A 23,096-nucleotide genomic window follows, 5' to 3' on the forward strand; every position below is an offset into this window, starting at 1 on the left:
CTGTATATCTTGCCTCATTAATATGCAGGTTCCCATCTTATCAGATGTTCACCAGTCAAGAATTCTCAACATGTAGCACAGTGTGTGTACGTGGCTCGCCACTTGCTTCAAATGAATTCCATGTTGAACCATGGGCACCAATATCTCAGGACATGCTCCATGGACACTAGCCACACACCGTTACATCCACAGACATCCAACATGTACCAGCCTCTAAGAACCCCCATGGCATATTTCGAATTGGTGTACAGAATACTTCTGCATTTAAAAGCTGTACAAGGAACCACCACTGAAATGCTGCTGCAAGGACTACATTCAGGGCCATGCACTCAGCTCACAAACTGATCCAGACTACATCTTCAGCCTCTTCAATTGCTATCATAGCTCTCACTCACTTGAAAATATGTAGATGCATAAACTAACCCTTCCACACATTGCCTTTTTATGTTTTGCCCTGTCAGACAGACACCAGACACACAGTGCTGCTGTATTGTTGTGCTGTTTAAAGTAGATACTAATCTAGGAAATTTGTCATAGTTGTTAGTACAGTTATCAGTCAAGTCAAGATAGCCTTTATTCACAGGACCTTAACACAATAAGTCAAGGGCAGCCTCCAATAGCAGTGCAGGGGCGTGACTCTGCTCAATCAGTGCTCAGAGTGGTCAGAGTCAATATTATCTCCATATAAGGGGTGAGGACATGAATGTCAGGTAGCCCACCAGTTTCATTGAGTACATTTGACCTATTGGGTTATTTTCCTCCTAGAATGAGACAGAGGCAGGTATTAGAGAAGATGATAGTGGATGGGACAGCTCATACTTTTGGTGCAGATGGGAAGGTGTCCTGAGAGAGTGAATAGTGAGAGGGCAGGCAGGGTGAATGGATTTGGGTGTTGGGGACATGTTGTAGTCAATAGTGAGAACGGTGGAAGCATTACTGACCTTCTTCCAACATTGCTGTGCATCCTTCCAGGTAACTGAGACTGCACTGACCCAGGTGGCAACCTGGGACCAGGCTGGTGTGGTCTGGTGTTGTGGCCTCTTCTGCTAGTTTTGAGGAAGAGCTTGGGCAAGCAGAACCTCCAGATCACTGCCTATAAAGTGGGGCAACAATTTTCTCTTATCTGCCATGTCCAGGCCAAATATCAGGAACTGAGCTGGGCAGCTCTGAACTGAAGGTGCGCGACTGACCCTTAAAGGTGATGCCAATGCTGGAAATGCTTGTCCTTTGCAGGATACACTGACAGGGTCACACTAGTGCAGGAATGATGCATGGTAAGTAGAGAGGGGCAAGGTGTGTGTGTGTGTGCGCGTGCGTAATTAGTGCAATCTCCTGCCTGTTCCCCATAACCTCTCATGTCGTTTCTATTTAAATAATCATCCACTACCCTCTTGAATACCTTGACTGAACCTGCCACCACCACATTTCCAGGTAGTGCTTTCCAAATCCGGACCATTAACTGTGTGAAAAAATTTCTCTCTCCTCATATTTATTTTGCAAAACATTTGAAAGCTGTACCCTCTGACTCGATTACACTCGAAGGAATGGATAGCTTAACATATAAATTGGAAGACAGAACTATAGAATCCAAATGAAGGTGATCGGGCTCAGAATTTCCAAGCAAAGCGAGGATGTTGGCATGTCACAATCCTCAAGCCATAGTTTTGGAACAGTCAGGTAGGTGATGCTAGTTACTTGAAAGCAGCAGATAGCTTGTTAATATCATCAAAATATTTGATGATATTAGGTTAAAATCTTCTAGGAGAAATCAAAAGGCCTACTTACGATAATGTTGAGACCGACAGGAACTTTTTAGTCAACCCATGTACTTTCGCACAGCCCAGATCTCAACAGCTACCTGCAGATAGCTGCCTGGCTGCAGATTGGATCAATTTGAGGACTCCACTCTCTTTACAATCACCATACCTACATGCTATGACTGTGGCCATAGATTATTCTGTGGAAAGACTCACCCAATAATTATGGTTCACACGCTTTTGTCTATTGTCTATTTTTACCCCCAAAAAATGTTACTAAGACGGTGCCTCTAACTTGAAACCCCCTCTCTCTCCTTTGCCATGGCTGGATCCCACCTCCAAACCAAAATCCAGCATGTTTTTTTCTCCCAGGACTCTGAGACCTAAAGTTTAGTTACTGGATCTAGCAAGGTTAAAACTAATTAACTGTACTTTAGGGTGAATAATGGCAGAGTTGAAATTTCCATTGTGATTTGGAACCAAAATCCCACGATGCACCTTAATGCACCAAGAATATTACATATTTAATAATTATTTTAAAAACAAACACAGCAACTGCCAACTTCAGTGAGTGAAAGTCTTTTAATTTAAAATTTGGAATGTGAAGAGATTTTGGCAAGTGCTTCCTAGACTCAGAAAATAACTTTGAGAATGCTCTGTCTCTTACCATGTACCTTAATATAGCTGGATTTGTGTCAGACAGGCAAAGGCCTATGTAACTACAAAGTTATTTTGGAACTACCAAGCCATTTTTGAGTGCACCCACTGTGAAATGTTCTGAGACATACATATGGGTTTCCCAATGGGTATTCCTTTGTTCGGAATTTTAATGGAGAAACAAAAGAGGGAAAACATCTCGGTCAGCAGAGAAAATTGAGATCAGATACATGGAGGTTAGAACTGAAACAGAAATACCCACCCAAAAAATTTACAGGTCACAGAGATATTATAAATATCTCACTGAGGTTTCTGTGAGAAGAATGAGACAATAATGGGATGCAGCCAGCTAACACAATCAAGATCATTTGTCCATTGCCGTCAACTGTGCTTGACATTGCATGCATGGAAATGCAAATAATTGATACACCCTTTTGGGAAAACTCAGTGATTTATCTCCTTTGGGTATGATAGCAAGGTAACTGCATAAGACAGATTTACTGTTTTATCATACTATTGTATTCTCCACAGCACAATAAATGGCCTCCAAAAATATTGCAAGTTTATGTCATTCAATCCATCAGTGTTTATAATGGAAAAGATTTTCATCTCACTGAATGCATTGAATGTGTGTGACCACATATAAAGAAACCATTACAAATGTCAAATTTATTGAAAGTTGATATAACTTCTGCATTTTTAGGAATTCTGCTGTTCCTGAACACAAGGAAAATAGTCCCCTTGCCATCATGGATGATGGTCCCTCTATAATGTAGAGGATAACTAAGCCATATACCTCTAACAGTGTAGTTGTCAAGAGAACTACCACTAATTTAAAGGGGTGCTTTATGCTTGACAGATCTTTGTAATGTGCTTCAGTATAAATTTCATTCATAACTGTGAATTTGTTGCTTCTTATGCAATTCTGCTATAATGAATTGAACAAACATAGATTGCTGTTAAGTCTTAATCACTTAGAATGTGTTGCAGGTTTCGATTCATTAACATGTTAGTTCCAGGACTTCTTTCAAGTCACATCGCATCAGTTGTATGACACTGAGGTTTTACTATTAATTCTGTGTCCTGTGATCCTGCCCCACTAGCTAACTGATGAAGGACCAGCGCTTTGAAAGCTTGAACTCTCAGATAAGCCTGCTGGACTACAACCAGGTGTTGTGTGATTTTTAACCTCAATACATCCCAAGTTTTCTGCATTCCTCCATTTCTGGCTTTTTGTGCTCCCTAACTGTCACTGCTCCAACATTGGTGGCAATTTCATTCAGTTGTCTCAGTTCCAAGCTCTGGAATATCTACTCCACCCCGCTCCATTTCATTTTCCTCCTTTAAGACACAGCTTCCCTCTGTGATTAAATTTTTCATCATCAGACCTAATGTCATCTTTTGGGACTTGATGTATGTCATTATTTATTTTATAATGCACTGCTGTGAAGCAATAAGGAACTTATAAAAAATATATTCTTTATGCATCAGACACTTTCCAATGAAAGGAGTTCAATAAATATTACTTATCAGTAATTGGGGAACATGGTTATTTATATAATGCCACTGCTGGATGTATCTTATTTCTTCATCCTTTTGTTTTAAAAAATGGATAACTAAGACCATACCAGGACCCATACTGGCCAATTTTGGCAATTTGGTGTTAAAAGGTAGATGGTTAAAAGATAGTGTATTGACATATCTTTTGGCTCACACTGATGATGCTAGTGTTTGTACCCACCCTAATGATGGATGTCATGCAGGTAGCGATACGTGAGGCTGCAGACTCCCCAGAAAATGGAGGAAGGTCTGGCACTGCTACGGAACTACAATTCTCAGACATTACATTTGATATTTTTTGGGTCTTTGCTGTACAAAAATTGATTGATAAATGTGTTTGTATAAGACTACTTCAGAGTTAACTTTCTGGCTCTAAGGTGCTCTGAGATGTCCTGAGAATAGGTGACAATATGATTGAATTTTACATCCTTTTTGAAAGGGAGAAGAGTGGGAATACTAAGACAAGTATTTTAAACTTAAATAAGGGCAACTACGCGGTTGTGAAAACTGAGCTGGTTGAACTGAACTGACATACTAAGCTAAGTGTTAGCAGGATCAATAGAGAAAATGGATGCTTTTAGGGGAATATTTCAAAATACTCAGAAAAAATATATCCCTATGACAAAGGAAAAATCCTAAATGGAGGACATATAATTTGCAATTAACTGAAGGAATTAAGAAATGCATCAAACTTAAGGAAGAAGCATAAAATTTTGTTAGCAGATGCATTGTTGCTTATTTAGCAAAATTCACTAGATTCATGAAAGGTCCCATCAAACTGGAAAGTAGCAAATATAAATTTTCTACTACAGAAGGAAGAGTAAACCCAGAACTAGTAGACAGCAGTGATGGAGAGAATTATTTTTCCCTCCGAGGTTGGACAGACTTTGGAATTCTCTCGCTCAGAAGGCGGTGGGATTATTGCCATTGAATATTTTTAAAGTGAAGTTAGATAGATTCTTGTCAGGCAAGGAATGAAAGATTATCATGGGTAGATGGAAATATGGTACTTGCCACACATTCATGATTTTGCTCAATAGTGGAACAGGCTTAATGGGCTGAATGATCTAATTCTGCCTCCTGATCTGCACATTCATTTATGCATTGGACTCAAATGATAGTCTTTCTCCCAAGGATCGGAGAAACATTCTAATAGTGCTGGGGTGAATATCCTCCGATATTACAGTAACACAAGTAGGTGATGGAGGGAAGTTTGCTTAGATGTGTGCTTAGATGTCGTGCTGGGATGGGAGAACTATTAAATTTGTCACTTTTCAAATTTTATGAACAGTGTAATTGTAACAGTTCAAAAAAAAGGACAAGACCAGACAAACTCATAATAAAGAATCATTTTTGAGCCATTCTGTTATGAAAAGCTTAATGTTTATTAAATGCAAAATAAGATCACTACTTCTAGTCACACTCTTTCCATTGATTACAAACCAAAATTTGTGCATTGTTAGGGCATTTTCAGTCATTAATTTTAGTTGTTAGTAATATTATATTAATTACTTGCAGGTTTGATATTTATTGTTTATATCTGCTCATTCCATAATACAAAAAAATCTGAATCATGCCAAATTCTGCCTATTTCTATTAACCATATCAAAAAAACTAGAAGCGCACTGAATTATTTCTGTCTTTCGCTTTGTCATGTCACAGCCAAATGGTTGTACAGTTGTTGTGTCTTCATTATTTGCGATTTGTGACATTTCTATATTAGAATGTTTTGCTAGAATATATTACCATGCAAAACAATTATGGATTGAGGCAACACGTCTAGAATATCAGCTGGAAGGAGATAGAAATGTTTCTACTTAGGATGGTACATGTATTGAATTACTACATGATTTTCCATCATTTCTTAAACCTGATATTTGTTTACTCCATCCTAGCATCATACTATTCCAACCAAATGAAGGTCTCTCTTCACCATGATTCATGCACTCCTTTTGAAGTCATGTTGGCAATAAAAATTCCCTCACAAGGCACCTTTTGTTCCTTCACTATCCAACTCCACTAGAAAAGAATGCCATTACATATTTCCTACAGTGGTTAAAACTAAAACATTGCCACTAATAATGCACTTTATTTTCTGAAGCATGCAGACTGCTGAAGGGCAATTTATCTAACATTATATACTTTTAATTCATTAAACACTGACAAATTTGTATCACTAAGGTTTAGGAAAATCTTCTGTTAAGCACATGAACTGCATATCAAATCACTATTAATATTATATATGTTGCCACTACAAATTTGACAGAGAGAGATTAGCATGCAGATTAATAGCAGATTAGTGGCAGAACAATCAGATTCATTACAAAAATTTCATTAAAATATCTTGTGCCGGATGTCACAACAACTCACTCTCCCGAATAAAATATCAGTCAGAAACTGACAATTGAAATTAAAGGTGTGTGACAACAATAACACAAAGAGGGCAGAAACTGCCCCTCGCTGGGAGGAATTCCTACCCTTAAGAGTTGCTTTCTGATTTGTATGGCAGGAACTCTAGCAGTGCCATGAACTCTGTAGTGGGCACGTTTGGGAGGGTGGGTGGGGTTGGCAATCTTAGGTAGTGGGGATCAGGGCAAGTGAGTTGGTTTTGGAGATGAGGTGAGCAGGATGGAGGTATTATCACAGAAAATAGAGAGAGCCCTCTTCCTTCCCATTATTTGAAAATGTATGTAAAATATGCCCACTCCCATCCATCTGCCCATATCAACTGTATTCTGGCATGGACAGTGATTGTTGGGATCAATTCAGCTCGTTAACAAGTCCAATTCATCCTTATTTATTTATTTACATATGAAGAGCTGACTTCTGATTACAGAGGCCACACATTCTTTTATATAGAGGTGAGCTCATGGGTGGCTGAGAAGGTGGTAGTCTTGCTACCTCCTGGTTTACATTAACACTAACCAAAAACATGTTCAATGGGACATGTAATATCCAGCCCATTGTTAAAAGTCTTCTATTTTAAAGCAAATAAATTTATCATTTTTGGAAAGTTGAGAACACTAACATTCAGACCAAATTGATTCATCACGAGTTATATTATTACATTGAATGCTGCAGAAGAGAACATACTTTTCATTTGATGGTACAAAACTTGAGTAATGCTGAAAGAAAGAAACATTTTGTCAATGCTTTGTCTTATACTAATCAAGATGATTCATCAGAAATAACAAAGAAGAAACTATATTTATACTCTAAGAGAGGATAGTACTGATTGGATGGAAAGTGGACTCTGATCAGTGGTGGTGTTGCCATGATTTGATGTTGACTGACAGGGGCCAAACTTTGTTTAAATTTTAAATGAGGCAGATTGACTCTGATTGGTCAAAGCTTTGCCCTGAGAAATGGACCAGACATTGGCTATTATCTATTGTGTTGATTTGAAACAGGCAATTCTGTGCACCTATTCTTTCTGTCTACAAAGAAAAGGGTGAAATTGTACCATACGACAAGCCTGACTACCAATTATAAAATGGCTGTCCACATAATTCTTCACACACTCAGGATTATTTCGTGAACATTTCCCATTGTGGAAATCATATCTGATGTTGGATACTATGTTGTGAGTTTTGAGCTTTGACAAAATGGGTCTTTTTTTAGCAATATTAAAGAATATACTTTTGTAGAAGTGACAAGGTGCAGTTATAATACGCATTAGAATCGCAACACAATTCTACAATCATTCTGAAGATTTATCTTGTTAGCTTATCAAAAAGTATGCATTATATAGTTAAATTAAAGCGGAGTTGGCCATCATTTAAATAATTACAGCATATCGTACATAATTAAGTCTAAATTCTATTTTGCCAGAAATGAAACTAGGGTTGATGACATCTTTTGTTCCATCTTACTGAGGATTACATAGAATATAAAGCATAAAAGTAGTTCCTTCAGCCTGACCACTTCATGCTGGCATTCATGCTCCACTTCAGCCTCCTCCTGTCCTTCCTCACCTAAGTCTGATACCATCACTTTTTGTCATTTCTCCCCGTATTCCTGATGAAGGGCTCTGGCCCGAAACATCGAATTTCCTGTCATTCCTGATGAAGGGCTCTGGCCCGAAACGTCGAATTTCCTGTCATTCCTGATGAAGGGCTCTGGCCCGAAACGTCGAATTTCCTGTTCCTAGGATGCTGCCTAACCTGCTGTGCTTTAACCAGCAACACATTCTCACCCCTGTATGTTTATCCAATCTTCCCTTAATTCACCTTACCTACTCTCTGCAAGTTCCACATTTTCATCATTCTCTGGGTAAAAATGATCATCCTGAATTTCCTTGCATCATGCCAGTGGTGGAAAAGGTGGGAAATAGCCGAACCAGCTGGTGCCTAATTTAGTAGGACCATCTGGCACGGAGAGATCCACCAAATAAATGCTGGCATCTTCACAATGGGCTGTATGGCTGAATGTGTCATTCCTTTCAAGTACTCTTTGACCCCAAGAGAGCACAATAAGGTCCCCCTCCACCCCCGCTACCCCAACTACCTCCACTCCAGCGTTGTATTCCCTCAGCAACCACCTCTCCTATTCCCATAATGAGTCCTGTCTGATTAGTTCGACTACCCCACAGCCCACTCACTTGACTTTGAGATTGTGGCCATCAGTGCAACCTCATTCTGCAGATTAACTCCAGTGATGCTGCTTAATAGCAAAACCATACATTGGCTGCTGATGACAAAACATGTCCTTGAATCACGTTCCCCACCAAAATGTGATTAAGCACACATCTATACTTTGCCATTGCAGCAGGATGCCTGCCACCCCTGCAAAGTCTAGCTCTCTGTTTTCTGCCAATTAATTAGTAGCATAAAATAGATCTTCAATGTATCCGTGTATAATAACATTTCTACAAAGAATACAACATTTATGTTTTTCTGGTTTTCCAGATCCTCTTTCTCCCTTTATTGCCTCAACTGCAAATCAGCACTACTGGAGAGTGGCAGTGTTATGGGCAAGTGTACACGCCCATGTTTGATCATTTATTCGTTCTGTGGGTGGTGTTACATGATTCTGAAGCTAAGTTAGATGTTTCAGCATATATTGATTGTGCATTTTGATGATGTTAGGTAGAGAATTCTAGGATTCTGACCAAACAACAATGAAGATTTAGAGGATTGATGGTAGTAAGGCATGTTGTTTACATCAGCTTTGGTTAAGTATTTACCGAGATTCCACATGGCAGAATGGTCGGAAAAATTAAAGACGACAGGATACAGGAAAATGTAGTGAGTAATATACAAAATTAGTTCAGTGACAATAGGCTGAGGAGTGACAGATGAAGTTTAATTTAGATAAATGAAAGGTGCTGCATTTTGGAAAAGCAAATCAGAGCAGGACTTATACACTTAATGGTAAGATCCTGGGAAGTGTTGTTGAATAAAGAGACGTTGGAGTGCAGGTTCATAGCTCCTTGAAAGAAGAGTCGCAAGTAGATAGGATAGTGGAGAAGGTGTTTGGTACGCTTTCCTTTATTGGTCAGAGCATTGGGTATAGGAGTTGGAAGGCCATGTTGTGGCTGTACAGGACATTGGTTAGGCCATTTTTGGAATATTTCATGCGATTCTGGTCTCCTTCCTATCAGAAGGACGTTGTGAAACTTGATAGGGTTCAGAAAAGTTTTACAAATATGTTGTCAGGTTTGGAGATTTCAGCTATAGGGAGAGGCAGAATAGGCTGGAGAATTGGAGGCTGAGGGGTGACCTCATACAGGTTTGTACGATCATGAGGGGTAGGGACATGGATAGGATAAAAAGACAATGTCTTTTTCCTGAAATGGGGGAGTCCAGAACTAGAGGTTTAGGATAAGGGGAAAAAGATATAAAAGGGACCTAAGGGGCAACTTTTTCACACAGAGGATGCTGTGTGTATGGAATAAGTTGCCATACGAAGTGTTGGAGGCTGACATAATTGTAACATTTAAAAGGCATCCAGCTGGATATACGAATAGGAAGTGTTTAGAGGGACATGGGCCAAGTGCTGGCAAATGGGACTGGATTAGGTTGGGATATCTAGTCAGCATGGACGAGTTGGAGCGAAGGGTCTGTTTCCGTGCTGTATATTTCTATGACTCTATCACAAAAAACAAACAGCATCAGCCAACAGCTGGCTTTGGGAATGGAAAATGGTTTCCAGGGGATTTCACAGGGTGTCAGGATTAGGTTCTTTGCTAATGGTGGCAGATAATAATTTTAATTTAATGTGGGAGGCATTATTGGGAAATATATAGATGATACAAAAATTGACCAGGCAGTTCATGGTGAAGACCATGAATATCAAATCCAGAGCATATCAATGGTTTGGTTGAGTAGGCAGACAAGTAACAAATGAATTTAAATCCAGAGAACAGCATGGTTGTGTGTTTGGGTAGGGAAAGCAAAGAAAGAGAGTACATAATAAATGGAGGGTATTGAGAAGTGTGATAGAAGTGAGACACCTTAGACTGCATCCCCATTGTCCCAGAAGATATAGGGCAGGTAGATAAAGTGGTGAAGAAGGTATATGGGATGCTTCCATTCATAGGGAATATGGAAGCAGGAATGTGAGGCTAGAACCTTATAATAACTTGCTGGTTAGGGTAATGCTAGGGGTTTTGTGCATAGTTCTAGACACCATATTACAAGAAGGATGTAATTACTGTAGCAACAGTACAGAGGAAGTGTACAAGAATGTTGCCAGGGATTGAAAACAGCAACAATGAGGAATGTTTGAATATGCTATGGTTGCTTTCCTTAGAATAAAGGACTCTGACAGATGGCTTAATTAAGGTATACAAATTGAACTCTATTTTTCCTCTACCTAGTGCAGTTTAAAAATTGTACATAGTGTGCTGGTGGTGGAGGGAAAAATATTGATTCAGTGCCAAGGATCTCATCAATTAAAGTGTTTTGCTTTTCAATGGTGTCAAATTTCTTGAGTATCGTTTGAGACAAATGGCGATTTATTCAATCACACATCTAATTTGAGCTTTGTAGATACTGAAGAGGCTTCATCAGATCAATTATCAGAGAAATTCTTTCTTGCATTTGTAGCCATCAACTGTTATGGTTATTCTAGTTAAGATTTTGTTCAAATGTTATCTGTGATATGTTGATGGTGGGAACTTGACAAGGAGGCATCAAACATAAATGCTGTTGTTTTCAGTTTGTTATAGATAGTCATTAACTTGAACCTATGCAACAGTAATGATACTTGTCAATCCATGGTTTGATATTATAGAAGCCCTGCTGGAGGTTGCATTGGAGACTGACTTGCATAGAATGATCACAGCACAGAAAGGGACTATTTAGCTATTTATTGCCATGTTCTCTGCAAAAAGCGCATCATCCAACCCCAGTCTAATGCCCTTTCTCCACAGCACTGCATGTTTTCCCCTTCAAGTGTTTTCCCAATTCCATTTTGAAGGGCATGATTGAATATGTTCCTCTCAGACTTTCAGGCAGTACACACCAGACTCTTATCATTTATTGCATTATAAACAAGTTTATTCCTTTTCCTTTGTTTTTTTTTCAAATACCTAAGGGTATTTAATCTGATTCTGAATCCTTTTGCCAATATTGTGAGCTCATCTTTGTCCAGATCTATAAGTATTTTGAACACCTCTGTCAAATAGGAAATTGTTGGAGAAGATTCTTAAGCGGCAAGGGTTACTCACATTTGGAAAAGAATGGACTTATTGGGGATAGTCACAATGGCTTTGTGCAGGGGAGGTCTTGTCTCACAAAACTGTGAGTTCTTGAGGAAGTGACAAAGATGATTGATGAGCCTAGGGCTGTGGATGGTGTATACATGAACTTTACCAAAGCATTTGACAAGATCCCTCATGGTAAGCTGATTCAGAAGATTAACTCATATGGGATACATAAATTAATAAGTTGGATAAAAAAATTGCTTGGTCTTAGAAGACAGAGGGTAATTATCGAGGAGTGTTTTTCTGACTGAAGGTATGTGAGCAATGGTGTTTCACAAGGATCATTTCTCGAACCTCTTTATATGTGTTTTATATATATATATATATATATATATGATTTGGATGAAAATGTAGGTGGTCTGATTATTATGTTTACAGATGACATGAACATTTGTACAGCTGTGGATAGTGAGGAAGGGTATCAAAGGATACTTGTTGGAAATTTGGGCAGAGAACTGGCAGATGGAGTTTAATTGAGCAAGTGCAAAGTGATGCATTTTGGGAGGTCAAATGCAAGAGGAAAACATACAGTAAACAGCAGCAGCCTTAGGAGCATTGATATACTTAGGAATCTTGGGGTGCAAGTCCATAGCTCCTTTAAAATGACAAGGCAAATTGATAAGGTGGTAAAGAAAGCAAATGGATTGCTTGCCTTCATTTGTTGGGGCAGTGAAGATAAAAGTTGGCAAGTCATGCTGCAGCTAGAAAAATTTCAGTCCGGTCACCTTGAATATTGTGTATAATTCTGGTTGCCACACTATTGGAAGGATGCAAAGGTTTCGGAAAGTGTGTAAAAGAGCCTTACTAGGATGCTGCATGAATTGGAGTGCATTAGCTATAAGGAGAAGTTTGTCAAAACTTGGATTATTTTCCCTCCAGTGTTGGAGGCTGAGGGAACAACTTGATTTCAGTATATAAAATAAGAAGCATGGACATGGTGGATAGTCAGAGTTTTTTTCCAGTGTGGAAATGTCAAGTACCAGGGGGCATAGGTTTAAGGAGATGTACAAGTTATGTTTTTTTTATATTGAGAGTGGTAGGTGTACTCATTGTAACACGATCAGCCAGGTGGACCTCAGGGTATGAGTTTCCTGATTGGGGCTGTTAATCTGACCCAATCATGATGCCCTGACTGACAGTGTCAGACATCCTGTTCATTCTGAGAGGTGACTCTGAGGGAGCTGGATCAGTGTCAATGACTCTCCATATGTATAGAAAGGGTGACTTGGTGACAGGATACAGGCCTCTGTTGAGTTATTTTGGTCTGTGCCTGATACAAGCTGCCAGGGGAGGTGACAGACACATAAACAGTCAGGAAATAGAGGGATAAGGACCATGTGCAGGCAGTTGGAATTAGTTTAGAATAGCATCATAATCGGCACAGACACAGTAGGCTGAAGGGTCTGTTCCTGTGCCGTACTATTCTAAATTCTATGTTGTGTTCTAATCTATTCTGCTCTAAGAACTGGCTTATCCAATCTATCCATGTGACTGACATCCTCACCCAGGAACAATCTTATACCTCTCCTCTAAATCGTTCATATTCTTCCAAAGTTACCATTCTCAGAATTGGATACATGCTCCAGTCAAGGGCAAACTAGTGTTTTATCAAGACTTATCATGACATTCTTGCTTTTGTACTCTATGCCTCTAAGCTGTGACTCAGTATAGGATTTTGCAGAGCTTCATATTAAGCAAGTATATTTGTTTCCATATTATTATTTCTTAAGTAACCCAAGCTAAATGGCATAACTAACAAAGCTGCAGTGGTCCCTTGGCTTTACATCTGTAGTGGCCTCTTGTTACTCACAATCCTGCAAGATAACTTTGCTATTTTCAGTTAGTATTGAGACTTGGCCAGGTTTATTATGCACATAGATCTTTCAAATTTTAAACCATGATAATTTCCATAAATTGCAACGTAGATTGGTTCCCTGCTAGCATTGGAATTTGAATGAGAATATTTTAACATTCATATCATTAGTTTACAATTCATTAAAAAATCTTTAATGTCTAGGTTTGCACAGAAACCAACGTAAACAACATTTCTAAACAAAAGTTCAAATAATTACAATTATACTTAGACAACATAGGATTTAAAATTGGTTGTACTTTCTCACTTCATCTTTCTCAAAGTCAGGAATGCCATAGTTAGACCCATTACAAATCTGTTCTCTCAAATATACAAAATATCATTGCTGCGAGCTATCTAAAGAAAAATCATTAGCAAATGGTGCTGAATTTCCTTTCACTATTCCACCAGCAAATTTCCCATGAGCACATTAGCCCCAGTTATATTGATGTGGAAATCATTCAAATTATTCCTGTAGACATTTTAGTGATGTCCATTACCTTGGCACCAGGATGTGGGAGCCCATTGGCCATCATAGAAACACCAGTCCATACTCTTGAATATCAAACATGCTGGATTTCTATACTTTGCTATACCCCAACAATCTGCCCTCACTTCCCCCAATCTTGTACAATCATTTGCCCCAGAGTGCCAATGACACTCTCCCAGGGGTGTTTGTATGCACATCCCTATTTAGCATTAAAAATCAACTTGACCATGCAACAAACCTGGTAGATTCCTGTGCTACCTGCCTCTTCCTACAACTTTGAATGGCCAAATAATTATCATTTTCCTGTCCTTTGCAGCTGTAGCTCACTACAAAGTGACTACCTCCTAGAACTACTCTGTGGGGAATTCCCAGCATTTCAGATATCCCACTCGGTACCCAGCCGCTCGAAATTTTAATTACTGGAGACACTTCCTGTTACTTTCTGCATGACTTCTAAGGACAACTAGAAAGTCCTGAAAATTTCTCATGAATTACGAACAACATATCTCAGCTTTCCCAACAACTCATTTAAATGTTTGTTTAATTATAGGGTTTTTTTAGTTTTGTACACCTATTTATTATTCAATTATTTATGCATAGTCAATTTTTATTTAACGCATTTCTGATCCTAATAACATTGGTATCATTTATCATCTCATTAGGTCTAATTGATGACCCTGATTTATTTATTTACTATTGCTCTTGGTTTCAAGATCTTAGCACTTCTATACAAAATTCCCAGTCTCACCCAATTTACTATAACTTATTTCCAAAAATGCAATTTTGGAAATTATGAACATAACATAGGTTTGATGAAAGTGAAGGATTATTATAGGGAGAGAGTCTTTAGGCTGCAGGCAGAAGGTGGCTAAATGGACTTGTCAATTATCCAGAAATTTAAACCTGGCCAACAAATTAAAATAAGCGTAACTGAATAGCGATCAGGATAAAAACCATCAAAGACTGAAGGCACCAAAATAACTGACCCAGTCAATGCATACACTCAGCATCAGATAGTGATCCTATGATCATCAGCAGCAAGGCAGAACATACCACAAATTGGCTAATAGCCAGCAAAAGTTTTGAATAAACTGATTACATGTTTGGGAATGTTGCACTTGTGTACTGGAGCTCGAAATTGGTATGCATTCATAGAAACTCCTGTGATTAGAAGTTACTTTTGAGCTATCTGTTCTAAGATGTTATGACACACTGCAAGAGCAGGTGAGACTTAAACCTCAACCTTTCAGGCAAGAGGTAGGTTCAACCAATTGGAGAATAAGTACATTGGCTTAAGAAACTTTGACCTAATATCTATCATGCAGGGACAAGAATGTTCGGTGAGAAAAGCAGATTGTCAGTCAAAGGCTTGGGCCCTTTTCAGCAGCAAATTATGTCATTCAAGAAATTCATTCAGAAATAGCTATGGTCATGTGATTATTGTTTATGTATGTCACAGACATCAATGTGTGATACAAACTCCAAATCAAATCACTGAAGAATTTGAAAATAGTAGCATTTACTGAACATCTCTACTAAACTAGAAAAATGAGTGTGCTGACAATCCCAGGTGATGTCATATTAGGTCAGGATGATCACTTATCCAAAATGCACTTGCAGAGCATACACGTAAGGAACAAAGGATCAGAAATTGTCCAGCCAAGAGTCTCCATTATCCAATTAAACCATGACTGAGCTGTATTTCAACTCAATTTGCCTGCCTTATCTCTAGTAGTACATTGAAATCAGTTTTACTTACAACTGTGCCCACATACTTTGTTTTATTCACCGTTCTTTGTTGAATATCCATCATTTGTACAAATCATTAGCACATTCCTCTTAAGACATTTTAAGAAGCTTTGAGAACATTACTCTTAATTACATTTTATCAATAATATTTCAATGTAATATAACAAAGAAATAGAAACATTGCCAGGAAATAAAACTGTGCTTTGGAAGGAATATTTTTTGTTATTTAACAAAGATATGATTGTGTAGATTAATAAGTCCTAACACATTCCAAACAACAAAATTGGATGGCAGATTCTTCTGTATTTATCCCAAGGACACGTACGTTGATAAATTAACAAAATTAAAATATATAATCATTAAATTCTACGGCACTACAAGAAGGAAGCCATTCAACCCATCATGTCTGCACCTGCTCTTGAAAGAACAACCCAGCTAGTGGGATTCACCAGCCCTCTAAATTTTTCACTTTCAAATATATATCCAGCTCTTTTCAACCCTCCCATGGAATTCACATGCACTACTCTCTCAGGCAGCGCATACCAAATCCTCACAACTCTCTGAGCAAAGAAGTTACTCTTCATCTCACTCCTAGCTCTCTTGCTGACAATTTTGAAATTGTGACCCATAATTATTGATATACCAATTAATGGAATCAGAATATCCGTCTTTATCTTGTTAAAATTGTTCAAAATTTTGAACACCTCAATAAGAACTCCTCTTAATCTCTGCTCCAAGGAGAACATGCCCAAATTCTCTAATCCAATCTGTCATTCCTGTTGTCATTCTAGCAAATCTCCAAGGCTCTAACACCCTTCCTTAAATCCCATCACTCCCTTGCTTTTATACTCTATGTCTCTATTTGTAAACTCAAGGATCTTACAAGCCTTCTTAACAACTGTTTCAACTTTAGAGATTTCTGCATGTGAACCCCAAGATCCTTCTGCTCCTGTACTCTCCGCAGTTGTATCATTGAGCTTGTATTGTCCCTGTGTCTCTTCTACCATTGAGTCATAGAGACACACTGCATGGAAACAGACCTTTCAGTCCAACCAATCCATAATCCCAAACTAAACTAGTCCAACCTGACTGCTCCTGGCTCGCTTCCCTCTAAACCTTTCCTTATCATGTATTTATCCAAATGTCTTTTAAACATTGCAATTGTACCCACATTAACCACTTCCTCAGGAAGTTTATTCCAATGTGAATCACCCTCTGTGTAAAAAATTTGCCTTTTTAAAAAAAATACCTCTTCTCACCTTAAAAATATGCCCCCTTGTCTTGAAATTCCCTGTCCTCGGGAAAAGACAACTATCACAAACTATCTATACCTCTCATTATTTTAGGAGGACGTCAATCTCCTATGCTCCAGTGAAAAAGGTCCCAGTCTTTCCAGCCTTTCTTTATAACTCAAACCTTCCATGCCCAATACCTGGTAAATCTCTTCTGAACCCTCTCCAGCTTGAAAATATCCTTCTGATAACTGGGTGACCAGAAGTAATTTTCTTAGGCAGAAAACTAGCCACCCAGGATACATGAATACCAATTAGCCACCAATGGACATGACCCACTATCACTAGTATCCTTCCACACAAACGAAGAAGGACACCACTTCGAATGGGACAACACATCCACCCTACAACAGGCTAAACAGAGACATGCATGAGAATTCCTAAAGGCCTGGCATTCAAAATGGAACTCCATGAATAAACCACATTGATGTGGACCCCACTTACCAGTCTCTGAGAAAAAGAACTGGAAATGGTATCACCCACCTTAAGAGACCAAGACACATAAATAGAAAACGGGACATAACACCAGCGCTTCACCAAACGCTCACTAATGATGTTACCAAGCATGGTGATGAAATGTCAGAAAACAAACCTTCCAGCTCAGCGAGCAACCGTACAACCTGAACCTCAACCTGAGCTACAAATCTTCTCAAAAATCACAAATGTCCATCTATAACTTTGCACTGTTTCTTATTTTTTAGCTAATTTCTAATCCTCTGCTGCCAAGAACCCATCAATCTCAAATATTTCTATTGTGCTTATCAACTAGCAATGTAGCATCATATCAAATGTTGTCTGAAAGTCAAAATATATAACTCATACAGCAATATGCTCATCTACTGCCTGTATCACCTGTCAAAGAATCCAATTAAATTTGCTAGGCATGACCTGCTGTTGACTGTCTAGATTTAACTTATTTTTCTCTAAGTGTGTATTTACCTTGACTCATATTAGGGTTTCCATCAGTTTACCCACTATTGACCTCATTCTGTAAGGCCTTTAGCTTCATGGGTTATTCTTTGCCACTTTCTTAAACAATGGTATCACATTTGCAAACCTCCAGTGCCATGGGACTAATCCCGTGTTCAGAGGCACCTGGAAAATTTCTGTCAAAGACTCTGCAATTTGCTCCTTATGTCTCTCAGCTACCATCCCAATCTGGCCCAGCGATCTCTCCACCTAAAGTGCTGCCAAACATTTTTGCACTTTTTCAGTGTGCTGCTTTGTTGCTCAACACCTATATTTTCAACTCAGCCAATGTCACCAACTTCTAATTTGGTGAAGCCAAATGCAAAGTACTCACATAGTATCTCTGCAATACCCTTTGCTTCAGTAAGCAGCTTACTCTGCTTGTTCCTTATGGGCCACACTTTATCCTTCACTATCTTTTAGTATTAATATGTTTTAAGAACATTTTTTGATTTGTTTTAGCACAACCTGCAAACCTTTACTCATACTTCCTTGTTCTATCCTTAGCCTCTCTCATGATTTGATATACTTTTGCTGATTGTGATTGAATAATTATAGCAATGTACATCATATACCTTCTTTCTCTTCTTTATTTTCTCATCACTATTCTTAGACATTCAGGGTACACTAGCTTTTGATACCCTGTGTTTATTGTTCACAGGTATGTACCTAGCTTGTACCCTATTTATATCTCTTCTATTGCTTTATCTGCCAAAATGTGTTTCTATATCAACATGCTCCAGTTAAACTTTTGGACACCTAAAATCTGCCATTTTCCAGTCTGGGATATTAATCATTGACTTTAATCCTTTTCCAACTTAATAAGTTACCGATTATATGATGATCACCATTTCCCAAATGCTCTCCCGCTCTCATGTTCTCCACCTAGTCTACCTCATTCCTAGAACCAGAACCAGCACAGTTTCTTCTTTGTAGGGCTGGAAATGTTCCAGAAAGTTCCCCTTCACACATTGCAGAAATCTCTCCCCTTTTGTACCCCCCACACTACCTCTTTCCCACTCTACCCTCGACTAATTGAAATCACCAACTACCACAAGTCTACTTGTCCTGCAGACTTCCATAATCTATCTACAAATGCTCTCTTCTACTTCCTCCCAAATATTTGGAAGCCTATAATAAATAAAAACAAGGTAACTGCTCCCTTCCTGTTTCTCACCTCCAACTATATAGATTCTAATTCAGTAACTGCATCTCGTTCAAGCTCAACAACACTATGTTTGACCAAGATTGCTACACCTCCTCCCTTTTTACCTACTCTGTTTCTACTAAAAACCTTATAACTGGGATGTGGTATCCAGTCCTAGCTTGAGCCATGTTTCTCTTAATACTATTTTGTCATATCATCCGGAGCAACTTCGGCTTCTAATTCCCCAATATTGTTCACGATACTCCGTGTACTTACATAAACAAAATTTAAACCTGCCCCACCTCTTTCTTGCCCATTGGAAGGTGGCCTTTTCTTTGTTCACTGTCAATACTCAAGCCTTCCCTTAATTATTTTGCCCATTTTGTCTCCTTTGCCCTCCCTGGCACTTTCAAAACAAGGCCCATTAGTCAACCCACTCCCCTGCCTTCTAAGTATAAATTCACACTATTCTATTTACTTTCTCAGCCAGGAAACTAGACAGTGTTACCCAGCATGGTGACGAAACATCTGAGAACAAATCTACCAGCTCAGCGTTCAAATGTATAACCTGAATATTTCAATTCATTTACAACCAAAAAAATGTCAAAAGTTATATTTTTGCACTTAAATATAAATTTTGACCAACAGTCATAGTGCAGTTTAATGTCTGAATATAGTAATGTTCCATTTATTCAGTAGTATTTTAAACTAAATATGCAACAGATAAAATAAATTATTTAAACATAGAATTATATAGAATTATCAGCACAGAAACTACTGTTTAGTCCATTTGACTAAAAGGATCTCTGCTGGTATTCAGTCCTCATACAAATACCTTCCCTTTAAATCACCACTCCCAATGCTATTTATATTTTTCTCTTTAATATGCGCATTAAGATTTTCTTTAAACACACTTATTGTTTAACGACTTCATGTGACAATGAGGTCCACATTTTCAGCATTGTCTATATATATATGTTCTTCCTAAATCCATGCATATTCAATATTTAGTCCTCATTGTTCTGGACTTACCTACAGTTGGAACAGTTTCTCCAAATCAACCAAATTGAAATGCTTCATTATGTTAAATAGTTCTACCTGTCAAAATCTTGAGTCTCAATTGTAACAGAGAGTAGGGAGTGGGCAGGGGTAGGTAATGTGTAGGGAAAGGCAGACATGGTGGTGCTTATGGTGATCTATCGTTCAGCAGTGATCCTTCTAAATATATACTGAAGATTTGAGAATGGTGTGGGATGGGATTTTGGGTTCAGACTCAGGCACTGGAGACAGAGAAATCGTGCTGGGTAGTGGTAGGGGTGTCTGATCAAAGGGATGGAAACAGGTAAGCTTGGTGGACTAGGGAAGCACTCCTGCTCCTCCTGACCCACAAGTAGTGCTGGAAAGGCACTTACCTGTTCCATCCAGCCGTTCGCGCCTCCCTTCACCTTTCGGATTTCCCGAGGTTCGGGAAACCCGGTTTGCCATCGTTAAATCTGCAACAGAGATAAAATCTTAGGCACGCAGCCTCATTAAAATAATTTAAGTGACCAATCTGCCTAAACAGGACAGATGAGTCACATTCCTAACCCACCTCAATTAATACTGGAAGTGGGCCTATCAAAGGTGGGTTGAGATTAGTTTTCCCATTTTTCTCTATTTTCTCACTTTTTATGGCCATATCAAAATTTTGTGTTGCTATTTTTAACAATGTAGATATCTGTTATAGCAAATTTCTTTGCTGCTTTAATTTCTTATCCTACACGGAATAAATGAGCTCCATATTATTTCTAAAAAAATACCTCCCTTGACTTCCATATTATTAACGGCACCAATCAATGTAGTATTACTAAAGAATTTTAACACAAGACTTCCAATTGCAGAGTCCAAATTATTTGTGTATGTGGTCTTAATACACATCCCAAATGGGATGACACTTTGAATCTCCTACAACACCAAGAAATCTCCCTTAACTTTCATTCTCTGCTCTCAGTTTTTTTTTGGCAATCTTCCAATCTATTCCATTACTTGGCCACTGACTCTACCCGCTTGAAACTTTGTTGTGAATCAGTTAAGTGACATCCTGTCAAGCATATTTTATAATTTTTCAGTTAATCAATTATTTTCGATTGTAAAAATGGATGGTTAACACAGAATACTTAAATAATGGAAAATATTGTCTGAGCTTTTCTTCCACTGGCAGATTAGCAGATGGCCAAGGCTAACACCTTTGCTTGTGTTATTGCCGCTAACCCACTGCTAATTTCTTTCTGGGAGATAATACTGTTTCTCACAGGCTCACAGGCACCAGGATAGAGATGAATTCAATGCTACACCCTTCTTAAAGGCCCACATGTTTCTGCAGATCAGCAATCAAAACACTAAGTAGCCTTAAGAGTGTCAGTTGTTAAAAGGGCTGACAAATCTTTGGAGACATCCACACAGGTTCTTTTGATGAAGCTGATTCCTGCTCTATCCATCGACAAAGAAGCAATTAGCAAGTTTTGATAAGAGTTGTAGCTCAAGCTGAGGTCTGGATTTAGGTTTGCTCGCTGAGCTGGGAGGTTCATTTCCAAATGTTTTGTCACCCTACTAGGTAGCATCTTCAGTGGGCCTCAGGCAAAGCAGTGTACATGATTCCTGCTTTCTATTTATATGTTTGGGTTTATTTGGATTGGTAATGTCATTTCCTATGGTGATGTCATTTCCTGTTCTTTATCTCAGCGGGTGATGGATGGGGCCTAACTCAATGTGCTCGTTGATAGAGTTCCTGTTGGAATGTCATGCTTCTATAAATTCTCATGTGTGTCTCTGTTTGGCTTGTCCTAGGATGGATGTGTTGTCCCAGTCGAAATGGCGCCCGTCCTTATCTTTATGTAAGAATACTTGTGAGAAAGGGTCATGTCGTTTTGTGGCTAGCTAGTCTTCATGTATCCTGGTGACTAATTTTCTGCCTGTTTGTCCAACGTAGTGTTTGTTGCAGTTGTGGCACAGTATTTTGTAAATGACATTAGTTTTGCTTGTTGTCTGTATAGGATCTTTCAAGCTCATTAGTTGTTGTTTAACTGTTTTGGTGGGTTTATCGGTTACCATGATACCAAGGGGTCATTTACAAAATATTGTGCTAGAACTGTAACAAACACTACATAGGACAAACAGGCAGAAAACTAGCCGCCAGGATACATGAACAACAACTAGCCACAAAATGACATGACCCTCTCTCACTAGTATTCTTACACAAGATAAGGAAGGACACCACTTCAACTGGGACAATGTATCCATCCTAGGACAAGCCAAACAGAAACAATGATGAGAATTCCTAGAAGTATGGCATTCCAACAGGAACTCTATCAACAAACACATCGAGTTAGACCTTATCTACCACCCCATGAGAAAAAGAACAAGAAATGACATCACCACAGGAAGTGACATCACCAACCCAAAGAAACCCAAACATATAAATAGAAAGCAGGAATCATGTACACTGCTTCACTTGAGGCCCACTGAAGATGTTACCTAGTAGGGTGACGAAACGTCTGGAAATGAACCTCCCAGCTCAGTGAGCCAACCTACATCCAAAGATGCAATTAGTTTTAATCAAAGGTACCTGCCATCCAGGTTCCCTTTGAACCATACTCTTGTTTTTGGCGAATGAAACTAAAGGGTTTGCTATCACTGCTCCCTCAGTACAGTTTTAAGATAAAACAGCAGATTATGATCACAGTTAAACAACTGGAGCTCAAAAGGATCATGACACTGTTAAGCAGCATTCTTGTTGCCTACAATTTAGTGCTGAAGTTTCCCAGTTAAGGGCAAGAAGCCAGTGAGTAAACCCATGACCACCTTTAATTGTTAAAAATCACACAATAACAGGTTGTATTCCAACAGGTTGATTTAGAAGCACTAACTTTTGGAGTG

General features: G+C 38.7%; 1 protein-coding gene across 7 annotated transcripts in view; it reads right to left on the reverse strand.

Moving 5' to 3' along the window:
- The window catches only part of LOC132823387 (protein phosphatase 3 catalytic subunit alpha-like), a 430,022-nt gene that overhangs the window by 219,873 nt on the left and 187,053 nt on the right, over positions 1–23,096 (reverse strand). For 5 of the 7 annotated variants that reach the window (XM_060837149.1, XM_060837152.1, XM_060837147.1 and 2 more), the window contains one exon: positions 20,594–20,674. The exons of the other annotated variants lie outside the window; for them this stretch is intronic. In XM_060837149.1, coding sequence (XP_060693132.1) covers positions 20,594–20,674 — 81 coding nt within the window. The remainder of the gene's footprint in view (positions 1–20,593; positions 20,675–23,096) is intronic. 7 annotated transcript variants of the gene reach the window in all.

Source organism: Hemiscyllium ocellatum, chromosome 16 (assembly GCF_020745735.1).
Source record: "Hemiscyllium ocellatum isolate sHemOce1 chromosome 16, sHemOce1.pat.X.cur, whole genome shotgun sequence".
In the NCBI taxonomy this organism is placed as follows: domain Eukaryota; kingdom Metazoa; phylum Chordata; class Chondrichthyes; order Orectolobiformes; family Hemiscylliidae; genus Hemiscyllium; species Hemiscyllium ocellatum.